Source organism: Neltuma alba, unplaced genomic scaffold (assembly GCF_004799145.2).
Source record: "Neltuma alba isolate B1F8T4 unplaced genomic scaffold, ASM479914v2 tig00007632_pilon, whole genome shotgun sequence".
Classification (NCBI taxonomy): Eukaryota; Viridiplantae; Streptophyta; class Magnoliopsida; order Fabales; family Fabaceae; genus Neltuma; species Neltuma alba.
Window position 1 is genome coordinate 145,663 of NW_021634835.1, and position 27,044 is coordinate 172,706.

At 35.9% G+C, this 27,044-nt stretch overlaps 3 protein-coding genes and 2 pseudogenes across 3 annotated transcripts; 1 reads left to right on the forward strand and 4 right to left on the reverse strand.

The window, feature by feature from the left end:
• Nucleotides 1-4,851: 4,851 nt before the first annotated feature.
• LOC114753018 (NAC domain-containing protein 22) lies at nucleotides 4,852-6,189 on the forward strand. Its single transcript, XM_028941696.1, has 2 exons — nucleotides 4,852-5,074; nucleotides 5,182-6,189. Exons 1-2 carry the CDS (start codon nucleotides 4,909-4,911, stop codon nucleotides 5,760-5,762), a joined length of 747 nt encoding a protein of 248 aa, XP_028797529.1. The 5' UTR covers nucleotides 4,852-4,908; the 3' UTR covers nucleotides 5,763-6,189.
• Nucleotides 6,190-8,323: 2,134 nt separating this feature from the next.
• Nucleotides 8,324-9,947, reverse strand: LOC114753022 (endochitinase 1-like; annotated as a pseudogene).
• A 1,745-nt stretch (nucleotides 9,948-11,692) lies between these two features.
• On the reverse strand, nucleotides 11,693-12,849 carry LOC114753043 (endochitinase-like). The gene is made up of 2 exons (XM_028941724.1): nucleotides 12,263-12,849; nucleotides 11,693-12,185 (listed from the first exon to the last, which is right to left on the reverse strand). Exons 1-2 carry the CDS (start codon nucleotides 12,832-12,834, stop codon nucleotides 11,792-11,794), a joined length of 966 nt encoding a protein of 321 aa, XP_028797557.1. The 5' UTR covers nucleotides 12,835-12,849; the 3' UTR covers nucleotides 11,693-11,791.
• Nucleotides 12,850-18,678: 5,829 nt separating this feature from the next.
• LOC114753023 (uncharacterized) lies at nucleotides 18,679-22,687 on the reverse strand (annotated as a pseudogene).
• Nucleotides 22,688-24,461: 1,774 nt separating this feature from the next.
• On the reverse strand, nucleotides 24,462-25,585 carry LOC114753019 (endochitinase-like). Its single transcript, XM_028941698.1, has 2 exons — nucleotides 25,014-25,585; nucleotides 24,462-24,936 (listed from the first exon to the last, which is right to left on the reverse strand). The coding sequence occupies exons 1-2, from the start codon at nucleotides 25,583-25,585 to the stop codon at nucleotides 24,543-24,545; spliced, it is 966 nt and encodes a 321-aa protein (XP_028797531.1). The 3' UTR covers nucleotides 24,462-24,542.
• Between the last annotated feature and the right edge of the window lie 1,459 nt (nucleotides 25,586-27,044).

Sequence of the window (27,044 nt, forward strand, 5' to 3'; positions counted from 1 at the left end):
CGTGTACCCCTTCACTGAATTTTCGTGCTGTTGGCGGCATAAGCACACGAGTCCTCCGGAATCTTGTGCGCTGAGCTCATAAAAATTATTTTATGTATTTGGTTAACTGGACTAGGGCCGGGTCTTGGGTTCAAAAATATGGTTAATCGGCAGCCCAGTCCAGCCCATTCACACCTCTCCCATCACTTCTTCAAAGAGTGTCCTCTTGGACCACGTGAATTTTGGGTCTCCGAAGCCCAAATTATGCAATCCATTTGGTGTCGCTTGTAAGCTCGGGACAATGCGGGCTTTTACATATTATCTTAATTATTTTTATGAGTCGTACTTAATTAGGCACTGGTACAAAATAAGATTAGCATGAACATTTTTTTTCTAGGTATGGTATTCTCCTGCTAGAGATAATCTTATTCGAGATATTATCGAGTACTAAATATAGATATCTTTCTTAATGAGTATTCGAATTTTGATTCACTATATTATAAGGAATTATTTTGTTAAACTCAACTCTGTTGATAGCATAAACATATATTGAAAATTGTAGATTATAGATTGTTTCATATGTTGTCCAGTGGGTTGGCCCACGTGAGTGTGACTTCCAGAAGCATATTGTGGATCTTAGATGTGAAAGGGGGGGGGGGGTAACTAAGATCAACATGATTTTTATTTTCATGATGGACCAGCACTTGTTTGTAGCTTTCAGGGAAAAGATAGGATAAAATATAGCATGTTGGTGATATCCATCCTATCAAAACTCAATTCAAATCGGCCAAATCAGAGTAGTGAATCAGTGATTAGTTTGGTTAATAGTGAATCAGTGATTAGTTTGGTTAAGGGTTTTTTTTTTTTGGTATAGATTATAGAAAAGCTTAAGTGAGTTAGGTATTGAAAACTCATCAGGATCAAAGTATGCTTTTAAACTCAGAAAGTCTTTATATAGGTGTTTACAAATTTTCTACTAACAAGATCCTGTCATGGGCAACGATATTTGAACTCATGATTTTATGAGTTATAAATCAACTTATTAATTACCAACTGGAGTAATTCTCGTGAGTGGTTTGGTTAAGTTTTGAATGGGTTGATCAGCGTAAATTTTATTTTTTTGCAGTGATTCCGCACCAAAAAAAAAAAAAAGAAAAGAAATAACAAGTGTAAATGGAATTGATGGACAGCGGAAATGAAAGCACATGTCTTGTCTCTCACCTCTGCAGAGAGACCAAGTCCACGCCCCCAATTTCTTCATGCATTGACGTGTACCTTCACTTGCAAATTTTTCTACAGTCAAGTCATGCCCCGGAAGTGACGTGAAATGATTGTCCACGGAATTTCGTTTTATTATTTTTCCTCCTATATACTTATATACTAAAATTACCCTATTTGTTCGTCTCATAGCTGTAAGCAAATCCAAAGGGATATCATTAGCTCACAAATTAGAAGATCCAACTATCAATATGCTACTACCTCCACTCCTTGATACTACTTTCTATTCTTAATATAAGATCTTGTTTGATTTTATTTTGATCTTAAATATAAGACCCAAATCCACTTTGTTTCTCATATTTATGCATTTTTTTTCAAGATAGTCCTTCTAATAATTGTAGTTCTAGCCAATATAGTTAATTAGTAAGGATATTTTAGGAAAGACAACATCTATTTATTACAAATAACTAACTTAACTTCTTTCTTTAATCTTCTCAAATTAGTCAACTGGGTCTTATAATTAGGACCAGAGGTAGTATAATTTAAGAACTAAATAATTAGTTTGAAAAAATTAAAAAAATTAATTAAGTTTGTCGTTTGTAACAAATGTGTTAAATTATCCTTATTCAAATCATTTATTTTAGAATTACATTTGAATAGAGATATCTTATAATCAATAAGGATATTTTTAAGAATATATTATAAATTTGGGAGATAAAATAAATTAAGGTCTTATATTTAAGATTCTTAACTAACTCTTATAATTAGGACGGAATAATATATTTATATGCAGACATGTATAACTGAAACCAAACAGTGACACGGCCTTTACAGTTTTCAATCATCTGATCCAATTTTCCTTTAATAATTTTACAACCTCTGCCGTTATTTGCCAATATGTGTTGCAGGGGTTAGTGAGTAATTAGTTTGGGAAATTGTTTAGCTTTGGTGGGATTGATGGGGACAAGGGTGGATGTGGGAGAGCCTTTTGAAGTGTCGTGGATGCCCATGGCGGCAAGTCCCGTGAAAGATCATTACTTTCTTAAATTAAATGTGAAGTATATAGAGGCATGTAAATATATATGTGTGTGTGTGTGTGTGTGTAATAGGGATTGGGATGTGGGAATTGAAAAGGGAGGAGCACGAAGTTTCCGGTGAGGCGTGGATGTACGGACTCGTCTGCTTGCATGCGCTGTGAAGTATAAATAGAAAAGTAGATGCATCCGTTTCAGCTCCACGGATTGTACACAAAGCTTCTTTTGTTTAATTTGCTGAGAAAATTCGAGGAAGTAGCGCACGAAGCTACTCATGTTAACGACTCGCGTGTCTCCCTCCCTACGTTCTCCAATACCACAGATCTCACATGATATATGTTCCTCAATTAATTAATATTGTCTGCTTTAATCTCCCATTCTTCAGTATCATACATATATCGTGTGTGCGTGTGTGTGTGTGTTCAACTAAAGGTAGTGACACAAAAGTTATACTATTTACGAACCATATATAATGTTGACCATCTCAAATTCTGAGTAAACACACACAAGGTTTATTTTAATTTATATATATATTATTTATTTAGTATCTGTTGGTCCTGATTAAAACTAACTTTATTTCTAACAACTACGCTGATTGTATTCCAGTAGATTCCCAAACATTAAATCAAGGTCCGACCATTATTATTTAATTTTTTAATCTTTTTAAATAAGTTAAGTGGATGAGTTTTTTTTCCTTCTTGATAACAATAGGAAACCTTACATGTAAGTCCTACGTGACCGCTTGTGGCAGCAGAGCGATCAAAACCCAGAATAGGGAACAGTTCAGTAGGAGCAGTACCAATTAAATGAAAACCTCTCAGATCAGTAAGACTTTTTTTAGCAAAAAAGTCAGCAGCTTTATTAGATGCACTTCCCAGTCCCGGCTTAGCATCGATCTTATTTTTCTTGGAGAACACAGTAGTCGTGGCGATGTTCATCTGGGTCAGCTGCGCCGATATCAACTCTACAGTACTGGATGAGTTTTACATTAAGGACTAAATGTCGTATTATTCAATAATAGCGCCCTAAATCCAATTCACTTCAAATGGGGAAAGACTTACTCCCCAAGTCTTCGCACAAGACTTGCAAGTCAAAGCGTTTTGCGTCGTCCATCATCGCTGGTGTGAGAGAGAAAGATTGTGAGGCTTGGAGGCGAAGATTAATGTTGCAAACGCGTAAATGGCTTTGAATTGGGAATCATATCTCTTTGGAAAATCCCCATCTTGCTTCCTCCTTTTTCCATGTTTTATGCTCCTCTCTTTTGTCATCACTCCCACAATATGCACCATCTGACTCCGTCAACCATCGCCCCATTAGTTATTTGGACCCATTCCTCTCTTCTCCAATTATCTCACTTCCTACCTCTCTCTCTCTCCCCCTTCACAACCTTTTAACAAGTTTGTTTGTTTTTCTCGTCTAATTATGTCTGTCCCGAAGTCACTGCTTTGTGATACATGTATATAATTTGAACTTTTTTCTTCTCTCTACTCCTGTATGCTTTGAACAACTGAGTTTACCCTGTTGATCATGCTGCGACAGGAATTTCAGGATAAAAAATTACAACGTTAATACGGCAAGTGTTTCTCTTGCTAATTGATTAAAATGACATCATATCACATACCGTACTGGTTGACCACACACGCGCGTATGAATGTATGTATGTATGTATATGTACATGAACATGTATGCATGTATTTTTAATTCCGCCAACATACTAGATCATACACATCATTGTATGCAAGTAAAGCATATGCAAAAGTGCATGTATTAATAATTCCATCGACAACGTTTAGAGATGATATTTAATGAAGAGGTAAACACTGATGCACTTACCCAAAAGGTTCACACTAATAATCATCAATTTATTTATTCGTGTCAGAGATGACGACGTGTGATTTTCAATTGCATTCGCCGATCATATGAAAAAATGGACATTTTACAGAGTTGGATACGATCACGGGAATCAATATGCCTAGAAGAAACAAGACACCTGCGCTCTTTTCGTTTGTAATTTTACAAGAGATGGTAGGACTAAGTCATCCGTCCAAATGAAGCGTATCTTTTTTTCATTTTTGCCTCAATTTCAACAGATTGTTAAGTTATTATTATTGACTTCCAATAAACCAATTAAACTTAATTATCACACACGATCCCAAAGCTGATGCTCACTTTATTTTTTTTATGGGGGGTGATAAGAGATCGAAGATAAACTAAGCCAAGTTTAAAAGGGTGTTTGGATCCATCATAAGCCTACGGGAGGACAACTATGGGGCTGAAAATAAGAGGAAATTCCGGGGAAGAGGCCAAACAGATGGAGAAAGGGAAGTCAATGAAGGACCCGAGACCAAGAGAGAGCGAGTCTGAGGTGATTAAATGCAAAGCCGCGTGGGTCCTACCACTCCCGGGCAGCATCATCATCAATCAATCTCAAATTAAACCCGGTCAGTCGCCCAACTTTTGTTAAAAGGGAAAGAAACAGAGAGAGAGAGATTGGCGTGGCCATGTGATTGATCAGTAAAACGAGTGATTAGATTGGGAATGATCTGGAGCGTTCACCGAATGATGAAATAGATTGCGAAGGAGCATGGTATATTAATATATAAAGGAGTTGGGGGAAGGGGGGGCTTTCAGGTCTGAAGGGCAATAAGCCAAGAGACATATACACACACACGCATACATGAGCGAAATGACAGCGGACATGGAACTGCCAGGCTTCCGATTCCACCCCACCGAAGAAGAACTGCTCGACTTCTATCTCAAGAACACCATCCTTGGCAACAAGCTCCGCTTCGACATCATTGGCTTCCTCAACATTTATCACCACGATCCCTGGGACCTGCCCGGTATGTATATATGTGTGTGTATCTGTCTTTGCTTACGTCTATGTGTTCCTCGTGCCTATATCATATCTTTCACTTGCATATAACAACAAATACTCATGCGCATGCAGGCCTGGCCAAGGTGGGAGAAAGGGAATGGTACTTCTTCGTGCCGAGGGACAAGAAGCACGGCAGCGGCGGCAGGCCCAACCGCACCACCCAGAAGGGCTTCTGGAAAGCCACCGGTTCCGACCGCAAAATCATCAGCCTGTCCGACCCCAAGCGCATCATCGGCCTGAGGAAGACCCTCGTTTTCTACCGAGGCAGAGCCCCCCGCGGCTCCAAGACCGACTGGGTCATGAATGAGTACCGCCTCCCCGACTCCTCCCACTTACCCAGGGACATTGTCCTCTGCAAGATATACAGAAAGGCCACCTCCCTGAAGGTCTTGGAGCAGAGGGCTGCGCTGGAGGAGGAGATGAAGCTACTCCCCAGCGCCTCCTCCCCCTGCACCTCCCTGGACCAACACTCACAGCCCACCCTCAAGCAAGAATCGCCTGACCATGAATTGTTTCAACCCCTACGAACCAGTGACAAGATTCCCGACCTCCAGCTCCCCCTCGTTTCCATGGACTGGAACCAAGACCCCTTCTGTGCTCAGCTTAACAGTCATTGGCTCTCCTCTCTCTCCCCCACCCTCTTAAACTTCTAATTCCTTTCTGTTCCGTCCTTAATTGCCTGTACATATATATTATCATTTGTTACTCTTGCTCCCCGGCCCCCTCCCTCCCCTCATCCCCCGTTTTTAACATTCCCTCCAACAACCGCCGGCCCTCTGTTTTTCTTACTTGTTTCTCCTGTGAACTTTTCTCTCTTCTCAGAAGTATCAGGGAGCAAAAGAGTCACCACCATGGAATCCCTGTCACTATTACTAGTGCGTAAATTAGTCTTAATTTTAACCTTGCTGTTTTGTTTACTTTGTTAAAAAGAAAAACAAAGAAAAAGAAAACGTGCAATCAATTCATTGATGCCTTTTTCCTGGAGTGTTCAGCCGTTCGTATGCTTGCTATCAGATTTACGTGATATGGGCTTTTCATGTAATTTAAACTATCGGAAATATACATCTAGAATCTTCAAATAAGTGCGTTTTCCTCCTTTTTGTTCGGTTTATCCATACGGTGTCGTAACAACCACTAAAAGGGCCAAAAGAGCGCCCAAACGAGAGGAGACGCAAAGAATATGGGCTCATGGGCTTATCTTCAGGACCATACGGAGGCCCTCTACAATCTACAGGGGGGACAATTCCAATATAGCCCAAAACGACAATGCCAATAGTATCATGTGATTACCCGGCATGAAAAGTTATTAATGGATTAGTCTATATTTTATGAGGATCTTGATTATTTCTGAGTAATTAAACGTTAACTCAAAAAATTATAAATCAATAAATATACGGTTGTTCGTGCACTTGGAAATATGTCGAATGTGAGTGACTGAAGCATTAATAGTGAAGTATAGATTGTAAGAACTTGAAAACATCATATTTCCTTTCAGCAAAAATCAATATGGCATAATTCTCTCATATTATACCTACCCACACATATTATTTTGCAAACAGTCAGACCATGAGTGATGGTAGAAGTGCATGCGTTGTCTGGGTAGTATATCTTAAACTTCAGGGCCGGTTCGATCTGATAGAATGGTTTTAGAGAGAATTGAAATAATAAAGGGAATATGAATATGAAATAGGAAATAAAAATAAAATGTATTTTAAAAGGTTTTTTTTTTTGGGTATGTAGAATTGTAGATAGCAGATAAAATCTTGGGATAGAATATAGATTGAAAACATTACAAAAAATCAAAATGACCATTTCATAACCCCCCCCCCCCAAAAAAAAAACCCTCGTCCGTTCCTCCTTTGCGGGTTTGCCCGATTCGTCAATACCAATATAAGAGCCACGGGGGATGACTAGAAAGAAACATTCAAATTAGAGATAAAAACTTGATTCCATGATGAGGGAGGGGGAGGGTGGAATGGAGTCGTGATTCTTTGAAATTTGGCTTGGGGCTCGACCGAACAGAACTTCAACACCAATCTCCTTCCCATTCCTCCTCCTTCGATCGATCTTCATCGATGCTCCGAATCCCGATCTTCCAAACTCTAGTTCATAATTGATTGCATGGAGTCTTTACGTATGCTTGAAATATGCGAAATTCGAAGGCAATGAAGGAAGCGGGAAACATTTCGAGATTTTGATTTCAACAGTTTACAAGGTTCACATGTCAGATCATTTGAGGTCAAGTTAATTGATATGATCGACTGCTATTCATTTTGGACCGAAAAATATGAAGTAGGCACATGTCATATTGCGTTTCAGCAGTGGCTTTCTCAATTTAGTGGCAAGTTCCTTATATGACACCTTGAGAAAATGTCAATGTTATCATATAAATTTATTGATTTATATGTTGTTATGAATGTTTGTTTAATTTTTTTAAATTTCCGCAAATGTCATTCACAGAATCAACAAATGCTATATATGATGGAATAGAACGATCTACTGATGGCATCTGGTAGAGTAGATTTTTATTTTTATTTCTGGGTACTGAATGCTAGCTTAGCCTCAGGAGCATCCAAAGTAGATCAAGCGGCCAAAAGTGCGTTTTCAAACCTAATTAATTATGGACAGTTTTCTCATATATGATATGTGAAAAGAGGAGGGTTGAATGTCCGTATGAATAGCCACCGCCATCAGTCTGAAATAATTAGGACGCACTAATTAACAACGTACATTACCACGAGGCTCTGCAGGTTGTACATAGGAACTCTAAAACTGGTCAATGGATATGCAGGCAGAAAGAAAGAAATCAATGAGGGATTTGGACTGGCTAAAAATACAAATGGCAAGCGCAGTGGAAAAAGATTATTTTATTGAATAAGAGAAGGGCACTGGGATACACTAGCATGCATGCATACAGAGAGACATAAATGTAATATACTCTTTCGATCCCTAATATAAGACCCATTTAACTAATTTGATTAGATTAAGGAAGTTAGGTAAGTTAATTAATTATAAGAAATATAACATGTTTTTTCTAAAATACCATAATCATCTTTCTTAATACATCTTCTCCCTTTTCTACTTGATTATGGTTGAGGGAGTATCCATAAACGTACTTTAGAGAAAATTGATAAATATGATAAATAGGTCTTATATTTAAGACTAAAACTAACTCAATAATTAGGTCCTATATTAAGAAGCGGAGGAGTATTTATTACTGCAAAGGAAGGGAGATGAGATTGATTAGATGGCGTGCCGCGTGCACGAGTGAGGAGGAAAAGGCCAATGGCCTCTGGGATTAGATGTCGCCGTATCTCTTGTAAAATCCTATATATGCGATCCTCAAACCCCGCACTCCGGCCCTCCGTTGATGATGCCGGTGATGATTCCGTACCCAGCAAGTCGACCCGCCGCCTTGTCAGCGACGGCGGTCCCCATCTCCCCATGACGACGTCGACATCCAGGACCACAGTGCACCACTGCCACCAGGTCGTGGTTGTTCAGCAGGTCCACTCCTATGGCTCTTCCGTACCGTCCGTAGTCGAAGTTCCTATCATCATTCACTCATCCCGCATCAGCGTATATCAGATAAGCTAAAACTATGCAGACTGATCACATATCTTCTCTATCATATGTACCGGCAGATTTGGATGGGTTCGCGGCCATAGTATTGCTTGCCAGGAGCACATGGATATTGGGTGCTGGGATCACATAAAATGGTGCTCGGGTGCCCCACGAGTATGTTTGGCCGAGGAAAGCCGCGATCTCCTTCTTGCGGGGAAAGACTTGGCGGCTTGAATGAAGCATCGTAGGTGTAGAAGCCTCTGGCAGTGTCATTGCGGTGCTTGAGCATCTGGTTGAAGGTGTCCCTGGAGATGATGGCGCTGACACAACCGGCGGGAGGGACACCGCCGCTGCCGCCACATTGGCTTTGTCAAGTAGCAGAACTGTAGTAGTCAAATGTAGAACCACACCAACCGAATTGGCTGCAGCATAAACCCCCGGGGCATAAGGCACCTCCTGCTTGTCTTCCGAACTGCTCTTCTAACCCTCCCGCTATGAATTGAGCAGCACCCACAAGACTGACCACATTTTTTAATCTTTTATCTCTTGGGATTTGACCTCCTTTATATTTATAGTTACATAGAGGAAAGATTGCTAACTTATTGGCTTGGATATATATTCCAAGGGTAACGTGAGGCACTGTGGGGCCTGCGGCGGCTGCGGGTTAATTCAACACCCACATATCTTCGCCCTGATGCCGGATCTTCCCTGCTGCGTTTTAATTAGTTAGCTGTATTTTACACTTCACAGCATATAATTAAGAACAACATGCGGAAACACAAAAGAGAAGACGTAGACATACGTATGCACTCGTAGTTTTGGAGCAGGAAAGCTTTTTTTCTTTTGGGTAAAAAGAAAAGCATTATTCAAGGCAAGCCAACACCAGGATCAATAATTAAGTTAGCGGACTATGGAGCACTTAGATTAACTAGTAAGAAACTAAGAATTATTTCAGTTTGACTAAAAGTCATGGGTTTGATCTTTTGAGGGTGATAGGGTCGCCGCTTATATAGGTTCTATTGTGGTCGGATCTGAATTACTTTAGTTTGTAATTTCCTAAAAAAGTTAGTCAAGATTTGAAAATTAATAATAATAATAATTAATAAAGCTGGTGGCGTGCGGATAGGAGGAAAGCCCCACAGTGTACGGCATTGAAGCGGTAAAAGATAAGACTGAACCAATTTTCCAAGTCTCCTCAATCCTGCCCCAACAACGTTTGACTTCCTACCGCTGATGACAAGCGCATCGTCGTTTTGTTCCAAAATCAATGTCATTTTGTTGATCAAAGGCATGAAAAGGCTACCCATAATTTAAAACGGTCCCTAACCTGGCTTCAAGTTTTCGGGGCTATTTCCAAATTTTTTTTTTTTTATGAAATGAGTTCATTCCCGTTGTTTTCATCTATTTTTTTTAATCAAAATGCTATATAAATTAATTATCAAACTTTAAAATATATAGAATGATTAGTTTACTTTAACTGTGTTAACAGTTTTATTTATATGTAATAACAATAAATTCATCTGCGGCCAAAAAAAAAGCTTCATCTATAATAACTACTACTCTAAAAATTAGCTTTTAGATTATCAGAATACATTTCTTTTGACCAAATCAGAATACATTTTTTGATAATATCATATAATACATTTTGCAATATATTTATACCTTTTCTACCATACTAGGGAAGATGGACAAGAATAAATGTTGCGGGGTAAATTTTCTCTTTTGCCAAAGTCTTGTTCACCAATAAATGAACACTACTATTCAATCTCTCTATTATTAGATTTCAAAATATCTAACATGATTTTTTTTTGGCCAAAATAATGCGATTTTAATTGATGGTCAGTTTTTTGTCCTTTTCCTTTTTGCCCCTGTCAAATGTTACTGTATCAAAATGCTCAGTCTTGTCTAGTTGTCTCCTTATTTATTTTCCCTGTCGCTATACTAATGACTCCTCTGCTCCGTTATGAAAGAGCTATATATTTATCTAATTTGGGGGACTGAAAAATCTAAAATATATTATTTAATTATAATGAAACTCACAAGATTTTCATAAAATATACATAATATCCTTATAAAGATATTTAAATTTTATATTAAGGACCGTAGATAGTATTTTTTTTATTTGAATACAAATTCAAGATGGTACCCACTAGCTAGCTTCCAAAGATCAACCGTGAAAAAGTGTCTTTGGCCAGAAAAAACCGTGAAAAAGTGCCATTATTACATGCATGAACTTGAAAGGAACTAGTTTTAGTATTTCGTTGTGAGGATGAAATATATACAATTCATATATAATTTTAATGGTCTAAATTTAAAATTTTTAAATTAAAATATTTTTTACAAAAATTTACAGTTAAGAATTTAAATTTATTTTGGATCATGAAGAATAAATTTGTAAATAACAAAAATTTAAAAATTTAAATTTGACCTGCATATATTAAATTTGAATTATTTGGCTTCAGTCCCCCAAACTGGTCCTTACCTTTTAAAATACTTTGAAGGAAAATAATAAATAAAGAAGCTGAAAATATAATATTGTGAATCAGCTATTTAAGAATTAAAAATAACATAAAAGAAAATAATAACTGATATAATATTTTGTAAATATAGTTAAATGATTAAAGAATCATTGTATCATATTTGAAAAAAAGCTATTAAACTTACCATTATTAGTATATTTTTTGTTATTTATTATTTAATATTTGTTATTATCAGTTTAAAATTTGTTAATAAACTTTTCAGTATAAGGACATTTTGATCATCTAATTATATTTATAAAATATTAAATTAGACATTGTTTTTAATATTATTTTCAACTCCTGAACGAGAAAATGGTAATTTTTTATATATATATATTTAGAATTTTCCCTTCTTTGAATTTTTGACTGTGTATAAATTTTGATGCCCCAATGATAGGTGCTCGGCCTTTGCTTTCTTTCTCGAATCTCGACAATACATAGGCCTTTTCTAGTCAAAACTAAGGTGTGCGGTGGGTTGGAGAGAGATTGAAAAATGAAAATGGTAAAGCATGGTGGGAAGAGATGATTTTATTTTTATTGAACAAGTAGAGAAGGGCAGAGTGATACACGAGAGATCAGTAAGACTGAGGTGTCATCATCTAGATGACGTCGATGAGCGAGGAAGAGCCGAATGGCCTCTGGGAATAGCAGTCGAGGTTGGAGCCATAGCCGACACCCAGTATATCGCAGTATCTCTTGTAAAATCCAATGCGATCCGCCACCCTCGAGTCCTGGCCCCTCCCGCACTCCAGCCCTCCGTTGATGATGTTGGTGATGGTTCCGTACCCTGGAAGCCGACCCGCCGCCGTGTCAGCGCCGGAGGGTGTCCATCTCCCCGTAATGACGTCGTGGCACGATGGCTTCGGCGACTGCGCTGTCATCCAGAACCACAGAGCTGTCTTGAAGGATATCACAGCATTACTAGCCACCAGGTCCGGGTTGTTGAGCAAGTCCGCTCCTATCGCACTTCCGCATGGCCCGTAGTTGTAGTTCCTGTCATTCACTCATCCCTAACCCATCAGCACATGTCAAATAAGTTACAATTATGCACAAATATGTTCTGTTTGTACCAGGAGAGTTGGATGGGTCCGCGGCCGTAGTATTGCTTGCCGGCAGCACATGGATACTGAGTGCTGGGGGCACAGTAACTGCTCGCCGGATTCTGTTCCTGGTTGAAACAGTAACCCCACGCGTAAGGACCGTCGGGAGCGCTGGCCCAACCGCCGGTGGTCTCGTGGGAAGTTTGACCGAGGAAAGCCGCGATCTCCCTCTTGCGCGTGGCAACATCGCCGGTGCTTCCGAAGGCGGGGAAAGACTTGGCGGCTTCAATGAAGGCATCGTAGGTGTAGAAGCCTCTGGCAGGGCAGGCAGCGTCATTGCGGTGCTTGAGCATCTGGTTGAAGGTGTCACCGGAGATGATGTCGGAGAGGCCACCGGAGGGAGGGGCGGTGCCACATTGGCTTTGGCAGCCAGTGCCGCAGTATTCATTTGTGGAACCGCACCAACCATATTGGCTGCAGCAGAGGCCGCCGGGGCACAAGGCACCCCCTGCTTGTCTTCCGCACTGCTCTGCGGCTGACCCTCCCACCAGGAACCACACCAGCACACACAAGACCGCCCACATGGTGTTAATGTTATCCATTTGATGCGGAGAATCGAGGGATGATGGCTCCCTTATAAAGGAAGGGGGTGGATCGAGAGGAAAGCGGGCAGACGTACGTGGACCCTCGACACGTCGACGTGCCTCTTGAGCGGAACAATTTCATCGAACTCATCAATCCGAATTGTTTATATTTTATTTAAATAGTTGGGATTTAATTTGTTATTTTTATTTATTTAAAATAATTATTTTAATATATATAAAATTTTAAATAAAAAATCATTTTTATTTATTATTCTTTTAAAAAATATTTTTTTATTTAAAAATAATTAATTATAAACTATAAATTTGGATCGTTCAAGTCAAATATAAATAATTCAGACGTGCTTATTTTCATCAGCACTGATTACTTCTTCAATGACGATGCCTTGGAATCTCTGCTCCCCAAAAGCAGCAGGGAAGGCGAGCATTATAACGTGGGGGATGAGTACTGCAACTGATCACCCCTTCATTATAATGTGGGGCCTACGGCGGCTGAGCAGACTTGTCGGCATTGCCTTAATGAATGAATGTAGTCAAGGGGTTAATTAATTATTCACCCCCACATCGCCCTTATCTCCTTGGATCTTCTCTCCCCTTTCAAGTAGTAATTAATAGTCTACGTGTAATCTGTGTTGTTTTCCTTGTATCACCAAAAAAAAAAAAAAAAGTAGTAACTATAACCACACTCGCCGCCACCGGAGATGCTACCCCAAGTATAACCCACACTCTTGTGCTTGTATAATAATAAGAGTAAATTAAATTTTTAATATATTTTTAAATGTAAATATAGATTTCAGTTTATTTCATTTTTAATATTTTTTATTTTACTTCTAAATAATTTCTACAATGATTATACATGTTAAGAAATTTTTATCAATAGATATTCCAATACATATTAATAATAATATTTTAAGAAACATAACACTCATTTATTATAAATAACTAATTTAATTAATTTTTTTAATATTTATAAATTAATTATATAGCTGTTATATCAAGAATCAGAGGTAGTATATGCTTATATACATGTTCGAAATTATTTTTTTTTTATATATATTTAGAGGGTATTTAGATAGAAACTAAATGACAATTTTAAAAATAATTTTATGACATAGGAAATAAATATGTTAAAAAAATTATCTTTATTTATATAAAAATATTTTTTTAAAAATACTTTTGAGCATTTCGAACACCCCTTTGTACGTTTTTGGGTCATCCTGCTTGGTTCGTGAGTTCTATGATTGGATTTTTTTTTTTTTGGCCAACGAGTTCTATGATGGGACTCTACCGGGGGTATGCACAGCTAATTACCTCATTGCCATCAGCGAAGTTTCGTTGAAATTCAAATTCTCACCTACTTAATTAGTACTCTTCCGAATTATTGAGTTAGTTATCATCATAAATATAAGATTTATTTGTTATATTTATTAATTTTTTAAAATTATTTTTATTAATACTTTCTTAATTATAATCAAGTAGGGGAGGAAATAAGAATATTAAAAAAGATGATTATGATATTTTAGAAAAAATATGTCATATTTTTTATAATTAACTAACTTACTAAAATTTTTTAATATAATTAAATTAGTTAAATAAATTTTATATTAAAGATTGGATGAGTATTTGATGTGGCATAACATTGATATAAAGGCAATTGTTTTGGATAACACTGGATTTGAATTTTTATAGAAATATAAAAAGTCATGAGTTATAAGTGCTGTTGCTAGATATCATACTATTTATAATTGCTAAATATATTTTGTAATTGCAAATAATGAAGTTTATGATAAATCTAGTATGCATTGTATAGTTGAATGATTGGACAACTTGGACAAGATAAAGAAGTAGGCCTTCCAAGTCATAAGCATAAGGGAGGAAAGTGTCAATGCTCAAGCACATGCCTACAGAGATATATGAGGCATGTGCGGAAGAAAAGTAAGTATATAGAAGGGACAATGAAACTTTTAACCCCTGAAGTTTGCCCCAATTGTTGATTTGGCTCTAGAAATTTAATTTTCACCAATCAAATCTCTTTAACTTATATACTCCTCTGGCTCTGGTCCTATTTATAAGACAGAGAGAAAATATATTTTTTGGTCCTATTTATATGGTAACAAGAGAAATTTTTTGTATGAATATATAATTTTACCCTTAATTTATTATTGTATTGATTTTGTTTACATAAAGTATAATATATATTAAATAAGGATAAAGTTAAAAAGTTGTTAAATTTTAAATGAGAGTTAATAAAATCTAAGGTTTTCTTTAGTAAAACATGTTGAAACTAACTAGATGTAGGGGGTGTTTGGCTATCTCTCCAAACCATGGTTTGGAGACCCAAACCATGGTTTGGAGAAAAATTAGCCAAACACCCTAATATTTTCAAAAACCATGGTTTCAATCTGAAACCATGGTTTCCGTTTCCGAAACCAAGGTCCCGGGAAAAGCTAAAACATTTCGCTTATGAGGCTCCAATTGTGGGTGCTGGTATAATTATTATGAGTGTCAGAAGAAAGCAACGGTCTAGACAAGAATGACCCTCTATTAAAATCAAATCCTCTTTTTCTTTTTCTTTTTTCCTCCTTGCTCGTTCAATAGACGTCGTGGTAGCGGTGCAATTCATATCCTCAGCTAGTAAGAAGAGGCGCTGGTGAGGTGTTTTTCTATTGGCAAGAAAATAATTATTTTTAGAGATAATTAATCTCCAGGTCCTTATAGTTTCATCTGATTTTTAATTGGGTCCTTATAAAAAATTTTCTTTTTATCAGATCCTTTTACTTTCGTGTGTTTTTAATTAGGTCCTTTTATTTTTTTTTTTTTATCAGGTCCTTATAGTTTCACTTATTTTTAATTAGGTGCTTTGTAGTTTTTGAAAAATTATTTATTAACTTTATTCTTTAAAATTAATTTCATTTTAAATTAATAATTATATAATTGGACAAAATAATTAATATAATCATTTAGTAATTAATTAATAATCAGAATAATAATTATACTTAAATATAAATTATTTATAATCATATTTTAATTTTAGAAAAATTTATTATTATAATTTGAATTTTATAATTATAAAAATTCGAATTGAAAATAAATAATATATTTGTTTAACTAAAAATTTAAAAGAATATTAACATAAGATTGTTACAATAATTTATTATTTTTAAAATGTTATTATTTGTAAAATAAAGAATAAAAACTACAAGGACCTAATTAAAAGCAAAGTAAAACAATAAGGACCTGATAAAAAGGAAAAAAATTATAAGGACTTAATTAAAAATATATGAAAGTATAAGGACCTGATAAAAAGAAAAAAAATTATAGGGACCTGATTAAAAACCAGTTGAAACTATAATGACTTATATATTAATTATCCCTTATTTTTATAAAAAAACATATTTAATCTTATGTTTTATAAATATATATATAAATATTAATTATTTTTAATTACATTTTCTTATATATTATTAATTATGTTGGTAAAAAATATATTATTAACAAATTTATTTCTTGAAATTAAATTATATTATAAAATTTATTTTTTATGTAATTATCATATTAACTTATATCCTTTTTAGTAGTTTGCACATATAAAAAGTACTTCTGATGATAACTATCCAAACACTCTCACTTTATCAGAATCACTTTTTCAGAAAATCTATTCTTTCATAATCTATTCTCTCCAGAATCTATTTTCCAGAAGCTATTCTCCAAACCATGATTTGGCTTCATCCAAACACCCCCGTAGTCAGAAGATATATACAATTCTAGTTACACGTGTAGTTTTTAATTCAGAAATGATAACGCCTGATGGATTGCAGAAAAAGCTACCAACCCCATGAGATTACTAAGAATATGAAATTGCGGGTGAAATTTTGTTATATTTTTTCGTCATATTTATATGGTAACAAGAGAAATTTTTTTGTATGGATGTATAATTTTACCCTTCATTTATTATTGTATTGATTTTGTTTACATGATGTATAATGTGTATTAAATAGAAATGAAATTAAAAAATTATTAAATTTTAAATAAAAATTAATAAAATTTAAGATTTTTCTTAGTACGTGCAAAATATGCTGAAAGAAACTAGATGTGTTCTGAAGATATATACAATTCTAGCTGCACGTGTAGTTTTTAATTCAGAAATGATAACTCCTGATGGATTGCAGAAGAAGCTGCCAACCCAATGAGATTACTAAGAATATGAAATTGTCGGTGATGAAAGGACTTGATTGATAAAAATGAAACTTTAAAAATCGAATCAATAACTGAGGCAAATTTTTGGTCAAAATAATTGGGGCAAATTTAAGGACTACAAGTTTCAATGATTCATTAAATATCCTAGCATTTAAAAACTTCATATGTTTTCCCAAAAGCGCACGCACGTACTCCATGCATCATCATTCCTGTGAGAGAGAAGCTAATAATTATTACATCCGGTTGTAATTATAAGACTTTATTTTTATAGTTTATAAATAAGGTTTTATAATTAAAACTGAAAATAGTATGATTTGTTGGTTAAGAGGGGCAGTTAATTAAGAACATATGAGTAGTTGAGGTGGAGGGCAACGTATCCAAAAGGCACAGCTTGGTATTTGATCAAGAGAACCGAGAATCGTGAGAGATCAGAAGGGGTGCCCAATAAGCAGTGCAATTGGCTCTCCCTAGTTATTTCGTTGGGGTCTAAACAAACGAGCCTACTTGGATAGCAGGAAAAAACATGTTCATTAATCCAATGTAATGTCATATTGCACATTAACTATTACATGCTCTTTTGTACGCAGCGTTTTTTTTTGGCTGGCATATATATTTTTTTATTAGAGATAATCATATTTGAAGCACTATTAAATACTACCTTCGGTCCTAATTATAAGACTCAGTTGACTTATTTGAGGAGATTAAGGAAGTAAGTTAAGTTAGTTATTTGTAATAAATAAGTGTTGTCATTCCTAAAATATCCTTGCTAATTAAGTATATTGGTTATAACTATCATTATTAAAAGGAGTATCTTGGAAAAAAATACATAAATATGAGAGACAAAATGGATTAGGGTCTTATAATTAGGACCAAACAAAAAGTCAAACGGGGTCTTATAATAAGGACCGAAGGTAGTACTAAATATGCGCATCTCTTCCAATGAGAATACATACATCTATTAGCTTGGCAGGTTATTGATCTTTTCTGTAACATACCAAAAAATTAAGCTGAAATGGTATATATGCTGAATTTCTTTTTACATATTGCTCAGTACATTTAATCTCACAACTCATTAGCACTTCTCAGAGATAGGAAACGAAAAATGGAAAAGATCGCCACATGCCAAATCTTCTAGTAATTTAATTGAAAGGAAAGTATCTATTATAAGTACTTTTTTATTAACTTTAGATATTATAGAAACTGGATAATTAATTTACTGGTTTAGAAAAGTAATTGAATTAGTTATTTCTTAAAAATGTATTAATTTCTCTACGATACCCTTTAATCATTTAATCTTTGCACTGAAAACTGTCATAGTATGAAAACTTTTCCTTAACATGTGCAGATAATAAGCATAGTTAATCAGGCCTTCATATCCATCACGCCTATCATCACAGTAGTGTACTAAATTAAAGGACACAAAAAGCGTGGCCCCTCATGCAGCAGAATGCTTGGTTCGGAAACAAGCAATCACGGACTCTCTTTTTTTTTTTTTTTTTCCGTTTTGGTGGTCAAACACCACGGCGGACTCACATCTTAGGGGATATCTAGTACCAAAATGTGAAAAGTAAAAAAAGGGCAGAAGTAAAGGGCTTCCCACGGCCTATGCCGCCATATGCGCATATATATGCAGCACTGTGAAATCACTTAACACGCATGCATATGCTCCGCACTGGCTCTTTCCTCCATATCACTTGCTTGTAGCAACTCTTCGTAAAGTCTAGCGGAGATGCCTGCGAAGCTCTCCATGGCCTCAAAAATTTGCCGCAGGCCTGCTTGTAAACTAGTGCTCCCACCTTTGTCCTCTTCATCACAAATGATATCTTCAGAATGAGAAAGACTATCATTAACTTCCCTGAATGCCGCCACCATTTTCTGCTTTACTTCCTGTATTTGCTTCTGTAGCTTCTGCTCATCTCCCTGTACTACATTTCTCCCAACTTCCCTCTCAAGCATTATTTCCAACCTCTCTTGTTCCCATATCTGAAGCACTCCCCTGCCAAACACATACATACGCTCCACAACTTCCTTTTCAGATATTCTCTCCATGGCTTGGGACCATCGATTGCATATTACAAATACACGAGGAGCTCCCATTCTACCAGGGGAAAAACCACCTACACCCTCTGCTGTTTCTTCCGATTCATACGGCAGACATTTCAGAAGCCAATTATTCAGTGCTCTCACATACCTTTTCTGGGCACCCATCCAGCTAGAGAATTGCAAAGTCCAGTTGATCACCTCTTGTTCAAGTTGCTTGGTAGCTTCATCAGCAATGCCACTCTTCTTCTTGAATGCCATCCAAGCAAGAATTCCGGCTTCTCTCTCATTGCTTCACACTATATTTGGTGGCACTCAAGCATGGCTTTCCACATTCTCGCTAGCCTGAAAAGGCAAAAAAAAAAAAATTGTATCCGCACCTTGAGAGGAAACAAAACATACTAATAGAATACTCTACATATAAACAAAATTTCATGTGTCTATATACATGTCCCCAAGGATATGTAAGAGTCAATTGGCAGAATACGACCCCATCAAAACCGCGAAAAATGCAAGAACAATAAATAAGAGCATGCTAGACCTATTATATCGAATTGAAGTAGTCTGCCGAACTAAACCTTGAAATTTATATCAAAACCATGAAAAACGCAAGAACAATAAATAAGAGCATGCTAGAACTATTATATCGAATTGAAGTAGTCTACCGAACTAAGCCTTGAAATTTATACAAGATCCTCACACTTTAAGTTCAGTCTTAATGATGAAAATTCAATAACAATCACATTTTCCCTCTCTCGTTTTGTACCTTGTTTTAAAAACATATCACCTTTGATGGTCATGCACAAGTTCACAAGGCTGTCTTTAAATTCTAACAATCAAGTGGAAGAAAAACAAAAAGGATTCTATAACTGAAGATTGGCACCTACACATACACACACATATAAGCAATTGACAAAACGATAACAGGAAAGTACCTACAATAACAACCATGTTTAGTCAAAAATTCATAGAGAATGCTCCCATATAGCCGGCGAGGAATGGAGACATATTCATGAGCTGTACAAATAGAGCTGCAAGATCTTAACTTCACATACCCCTGGATCAATTCATTAAGTTGGGGCCACAGTTCTTCGTCCCTTATCTTATCTATCTTCACAGAAATCAGACCAACAACCTGAATGACCATTCTTATTTTTGTGGATAGTTTCTTAATTAAAGTTTGAGCTGCATAAACTTTGTGAAAATCGGCACCCCTGTCATCCAAACGCCTCAGCAATCGACACTTTCGATCATGCAAGACTCGTATCTTTTCCTCTGCCTACTAAAATAAACATAGGAGCTAATCAATAAACAAATAAATAAATGAATTCTAATGATTAACAAGACAGCGAGGTAGAAACGAAAAGAAAAGATACGAATGATTAAACCCTAATGTACGAGCATTTAGAAAAACCACAAAGAGTTCACAGATATAGGCTATTTAAAGATAAACGAGATGCTGGTAAGCAAGTACGCATTCGACTCAATTTACCGAAGATCCAGTTAAATGCATATTGTGTAAGAAACTTCTGACTCTTTGGTGAAAATATCATGAGAAAATTCAAAAATAAAAGCATACATTTACTTCCTTGTAGAGTTTCTTCTCCCAAAGATGAAGTTTCTGCAATGTAGAAGAAAGGTTGCGTGACCTCGTCAACAGATCTCCGTCAAGTTCCAAGCTCCTAGGACCAATCTTGTATACTTTGGAGATCGATGGTTGTGACACCATTAATGACAACGGGAGAGCAACTAATTTTGACATATTGGAAAAAGCTGGTTCATATGGATTGATAAAATTCAAAGTTCAGGGCAAGCATAATAATTTGACGTCAGCACAAAAAACCAAGTTCAAATCAATCACTGACACTGTAATTCAATGCATGCAATATACGCTCGAAGAACTTGGAGTAGTACTTGGCACAAATTAGTGAAGGGCACGCTGAAAAGAAGGAACGTCCTCAAATAATACACAGATCAAGATAACAACAATGGATGGTGGAGGAAATAATTGAATTTAAGAGAAGTTAAGAAAATGAAAAAGAGCCGGGTTGCACCAGAAAAGGCGGATGACTTACCTTGATAAGCCACATGTTTTCGATAAGATGGAAGCGTTCCCACCTCAAGTATCTTAGCGATCTCCGTGCCAGACTCAGAAGCCCTTCGGAACTGGGCCTCAATCTCGCTGGCTAACTCAAAAGCATTCGGAGGACCGCCTCGTTCCCCGGACACCTCATCATCCGCATGCACTTCATGCTCCACCGCTTCCACGCCATCATTCTCCAAAAAAAATCACTTCCAATATATTTCACACAAAACAAGAAAAATCTTAAATTTTATTAACTTTATTTAAAATTTAATAATTTTCAACTTTAAATAAAATTGTATATTCATATAAAATTTCTCTCATTACCCTATAAATAAGATTAAAAAATATCTTCTCTTTGTCTTATAAATAAAACTAGGAGAGTATGAGAAAAGATTATGATTACTACAAGGTTTTTACAAATTCCAATTAGGATTATACCATATTTCCCTTATTTACACCTATGTTGTTTTTTTTTTGGGTTGAACAAGATGTTGAACAATTAGTAGCCTGGGGTGGGATTGATGAATTTTTAATATAATAGGAGGTGCACTACTAATATTTTAGGGTGCTAAATTTTAGATGCACTTTGAAAAATATTTTAGGGTGTTGACTTTAGCCCTTGTAATCATTCGGTTTCACATAGTACTCCTCCGGTCCTTAATATAAGACCCATTTAACTAATTTGATTAGATTAAGGAAGTTAAGTAAGTTAGTTTATTATAAAAAAAGTGACACATTTTTCCTAAAATACCATAATCATCTTTCTTAATACCCTCTCTCCCTCTTCTACTTGATTATGATTGAGGGAGTATCCATAGGGGTAATTTAGAGAAAAATGATAAATATGAGAAATGGGTCTTATATTTAGGACCAAAGCCAACTCAAGAATTGGGTCCTATATTAAGGATCGGAGGAGTAATTTATTAGTTTTTTAATCAAGTGGTTTGTTCAAATTTAGATTATCACAATTTTTTAAGGGATTCAAAATTTAACGATTTTTATCCATAGGAATTTATTAGATACTAATCTGATCAAGGAGCATCTGAGATCGTTAAAATTGCTGAGCATTATCTTTTTTTATATTTAGAGTCTGTCATTGATTCACTTTATCATTTAACTTCTTAACAAAATTTAAAATTTAATTTTTGAATGTGATATTAGTTTATATACAAAAAAAAATTATTGGCATTTTGATATTGAAATCTATAATAACACTATTAGTGCTTAATCAATCTGTGCAACACGCGGGTATGGCGTCTAGTTTATGTTAAAAACGAATTATCAACCTCTGCCTTCTCATGTGTTTTGACCAAGCTAGGGTACTTATGTATAGTATGCTTTAGGGACTTCTCAGATGTGTGATGTTGGACGCCAATAACCTTGTAATATAGTGGGCATGCCGCCAAAAATCTGCAGCCTTATTACCTTATCTTGCAACAAGGGAAAAGGACACATCACTTCCCAACTCTGCCACTCACAGCCCTCCAAAGCACCTCTTCGAACCAAGTTAAAGAGCACCTCACAGTCCATCTCAATAACGATAAGCTTCTCTCAGTGCCACGCATTCTGCCATGAATGGAGTAGTCCCCTGCACTTCCTTCCCCATTCCTCCAACAAACTTTAAAATACTATATAAATTAAATGAGTTCATTCCCGTTGTTTTCATATAATTTTTTTAGTCAAAATACTATATAAATTAATTATCAAACTTTAAAATATAAAGAATGATTAGTTTACTTTAACCGTGTTAACAGTTTTATTTATATGTAATAACAATAAATTCATCTGCGGCCAAAAAAAAACTTCATCTATAATAACTACTACTTTAAAAATTAGCTTTTGGATTATCAGAATACATTTTTTTGACCAAATCAGAATACATTTTTGGATAATATCACATAATATATTTTGCAATATATTTATGCCTTTTCTACCATACTAGAGAGGATGGTCAAGAATAAATGTTGCGGAGTAAATTTTCTCTTTTGCCAAGGTCTTGTTCAACAATAAATGAACAGTGCTATTCGATCTCTCCATTATTAGATTTCAAAATATCTAACGTGAGCTTTTTTGGGGCCAAAATAATGCTATTTTAATTGATGGTCAGTTTTTTGTCCTTTCCTTTTTCCCCTGTCAAATGTTACTATATCAAAATGCTCAGTCTCGCCTAGTCGTCTCCTTATTTATTTTCCCTGTCGCTATACTAATGGCTCCTCTGCTCCGTTATGAAAGAGCTATATATTTAACTAATTTGGGTGACTGAAAAATCTAAAATATATTATTTAATTATAATAAAATTCACATAATTTTCATAAAATATATTTATAAAACATTAGATACTTAAATTTTATATTAAAGACAGAAGATAGTTTTTTATTTATTTATTTGAGTACACATTCAAAGATGGTACCCACCAGCTAGCTTCCAAAGATCAACCGTGAAAAAGTCTTTGGCCAGAAAAAACCGTGAAAAAATCCGATTAATTACATGCATGAACTTGAAAGGAACTAGTTTTAGCATTTCGTTGTGAGGATGAAATATATACTATTTATATGTAATTTTAATGGTCTAAATTTAAAATTTTTAAGTTAAATATTTTTTTAAAAAAATTTACAGTTAAGAATTTAAATTTATTTTGGATCATGAAGAATAAATTTTTAAATAACAAAAATATAAAAATTTAGATTTAACCCGCATATATTAAATTTGAACTATTTGGCTTTAGTCCCCGAAAGGCCGAAACTGGTCCTTACCTTTTAAAATACTTTGAAGGGAAAATAATAAATAAAAAACTGAAAAATATAATATTTTAAATCAGGTATTTAAAATTTAAAAATGACAGGAAAAAAAAGTGATGCCTAATATAATATTTTATAAATATAATTAAATAATTAAAATATCATTGCATCATATTTGAAAAATACTATTAAACTTGTTATTGTCAATGTACTGACAATAACAAGTTTAATAAATTTTATATATTAATAAATTTTTATATGTTTTTTAATATAAAGATATTTTGGCCATCTAATTAAATATTAAATTAGGCATTATTTTTTCTATTATTTTCAACTCCTGAATTAGAAAATGGTAATTTCATGAATTTGTTTTTTATAGAATTTTTCCTTCTTTCAATTTTTGATTGCGTATAAACCAAATTTTGAAGCCCCAATAATAGGTGCTCGACCTTTTCTTTCTTTCTCGAATCTCGACAACACATAGGCCTTTTCTAGTCAAAAATCAAGGTGTGCGGTGCTTGGAGAGGGATTGAAAAATGAAAATGGGAAAGAATAGTGTAAAGAGATAATTTTATTTTTATTTTTATTGAACAGTAGAGAAGGGCAGAGTGACACATGAGAGATCAGTGAGACTGAGATGTCATCATCTAGATGACGTCGATGAGCAAGGAAGAGCCGAATGGCCTCTGGGAATAGCAGTCGAGGTTGGAGCCATAGCCGACACCCAGTATATCGCAGTATCTCTTGTAAAATCCAATGCGATCCGCCACCCTCGCGTCCTGGCCCCTCCCGCACTCTAGCCCTCCGTTGATGATGTTGGTGATGGTTCCGTACCCTGGAAGCCGACCCGCCGCCCTGTCAGCCCCGGAGGGTGTCCATCTCCCCGTAATGACGTCGTGGCACGATGGCTTCGGCGACTGCGCCGTCATCCAGAACCACAGAGCTGTCTTGAAGGATATCACAGCATTACTAGCCACCAGGTCCGGGTTGTTGAGCAAGTCCGCTCCTATCGCTCTTCCGCACGGCCCGTAGTTGTAGTTCCTGTCATTTACTCATCCCTAACCCATCAGCACATATCAAATAAGTTAAAATGATGCACACATATGTTCTGTATGTACCAGGAGAGTTGGATGGGTCCGCGGCCGTAGTATTTCTTGCCGGCAGCACATGGATACTGGGTGCTGGGGGCACAGTAACTGGCCGCCGCATTCAGTTCGTCTTTGAAGCAGTAACCCCACGCGTAAGGACCGTCGGGAGCGCTGGCCCAACCACCGGTGGTCTCGTGGGAAGTTTGGCCGAGGAAAGCCGCGACCTCCCTCTTGCGCGTGGCAACATCGCCGGTGCTTCCGAAGGCGGGGAAAGACTTGGCGGCTTCAATGAAGGCATCGTAGGTGTAGAAGCCTCTGGCAGGGCAGGCAGCGTCATTGCGGTGCTTGAGCATCTGGTTGAAGGTGTCACCGGAGATGATGCCGGAGAGGCCACCGGAGGGAGGGGCGGTGCCACATTGGCTTTGGCAGCCAGTGCCGCAGTATTCATTTGTGGAACCGCACCAACCATATTGGCTGCAGCAGAGGCCGCCGGGGCACAAGGCACCCCCTGCTTGTCTTCCGCATTCCTCTGCGGCTGACCGTCCCACCAGGAACCACACCAGCACACACAATACCGCCCACATAGTGTTAATGTTATCCATCTGATGCGGAGAATCGAGGGATGATGGCTCCCTTATATAGAGGGTGGATGGAGAGGAAAGCTGGCAGACGTACGTGGACCCTGGACACGTCGATGTGCCTCTTGAGCGGAATAATTTCGATGCTCGTTATTTAATGGGTACTTTAAACTTAATAATAAGTTTAGAATATTTATTATTTTGTTGAGCGTTAAAACTAGTTACCTCTCCAATGACGATGCCTTGGAATCTCTGCGCCACAAAAACTCAAAAACAACAGTCCAGAAGGTCAGCATTGCAACGTGACGTGGGGACGAGTACTAAAACTGATAACCTCTTCAGTGGCAATGTGGGCGATGAGCATTAAAATTGGTTGCTTCTTCAATGGCGATGCCTTGGAATCTCTGCGCCACAAAAGCGGCGTTCGGGAAGGTCAGCATTATCATTGGGGCGTACGGCGGCTGAGCAGACCTGTCGGCATTACCTTAATGAATGTGATCACGGGGTTAATTAATTATACACACCCACGTCGCCCTAATCTCTTTGGATCTTCTCTCCTCTTTCAAGTAGTAATTAATAACCATAACCCGCACTCACCCCCGCCGGAGATGCTACCGCAAGTGTAACCCACACTCTCGTGCATGTATAATACTATTTCTGGTTTTAATTATAAAAGCTAGTTAACTAATTTGAAAAGATTAAAAAAAAATTAAGTTAGTTATTTATCATAAATAAGTATTGTCTTTTCTAAAATATCTTTACTAGTCAAGTGTATTGACTATAACTACTATTGTTAGAAGGACTATCTTGAAAAAAATGCATAACTATTAGAGAACAAAGTAATTGGAATCTTATATTTAGGATCAAAATAAAAATTAAACGAAATCCTATATTAAGTACCAGAGGTAGTACTCCTTTGATCCTATTTATAAAGTACTTCTAATATATTTTAAATAGATTAAGAAAAATCTTAAAATGTATTAAATCTTCATTAAAATATAAAATTTTTCAACTTTACTCATATTTAATATATACACCTTTTAAAAAGGATAACTAGTTACACCATAATAAATGAAGGACAAAATAATACATTCATACTGAAAATTTAACGAAGTGACTTATAAATAGGACAAAAAAACTTCTTTCTGAATCTTATAAATAGGACTAAAGGAGTAATAAGAGTAAATTAAATATTCAATTTATTTTTAAATATAAATATATATTTCAGTTCATTTTATTTTTAATATTTTTTATTTTACTTCTAAATAATTTCTACAACAATTACATATGTTAAGAAATTTCTATCAGTGGGTATTGCAATGCACATAACTAATAGTGATATTTTAAGAAACACAATACTTATTTATTATATATAATTAATTTAACTAATTTTTTAATATCTATAAATTAATTATATAGCTCTTATATCAAGAATTAGAAGTAGTATATGCTTATGTGCGTGTTTGAAATTATTTCTTTCTTT

Bases quoted from the DNA above. Each gene is read 5' to 3' on its own strand.
- LOC114753043 (XM_028941724.1), bottom strand. From the start codon at position 12,834: ATGGATAACATTAACACCATGTGGGCGGTCTTGTGTGTGCTGGTGTGG. The intron at 12,186-12,262 runs GTACAAACAGAA...AGTGAATGACAG, and splicing joins GGACCCATCCAACTCTCCTG to GAACTACAACTACGGGCCAT.
- LOC114753018 (XM_028941696.1), top strand. From the start codon at position 4,909: ATGAGCGAAATGACAGCGGACATGGAACTGCCAGGCTTCCGATTCCAC. The intron at 5,075-5,181 runs GTATGTATATAT...ATGCGCATGCAG, and splicing joins CGATCCCTGGGACCTGCCCG to GCCTGGCCAAGGTGGGAGAA.
- LOC114753019 (XM_028941698.1), bottom strand. From the start codon at position 25,585: ATGGATAACATTAACACTATGTGGGCGGTATTGTGTGTGCTGGTGTGG. The intron at 24,937-25,013 runs GTACATACAGAA...AGTAAATGACAG, and splicing joins GGACCCATCCAACTCTCCTG to GAACTACAACTACGGGCCGT.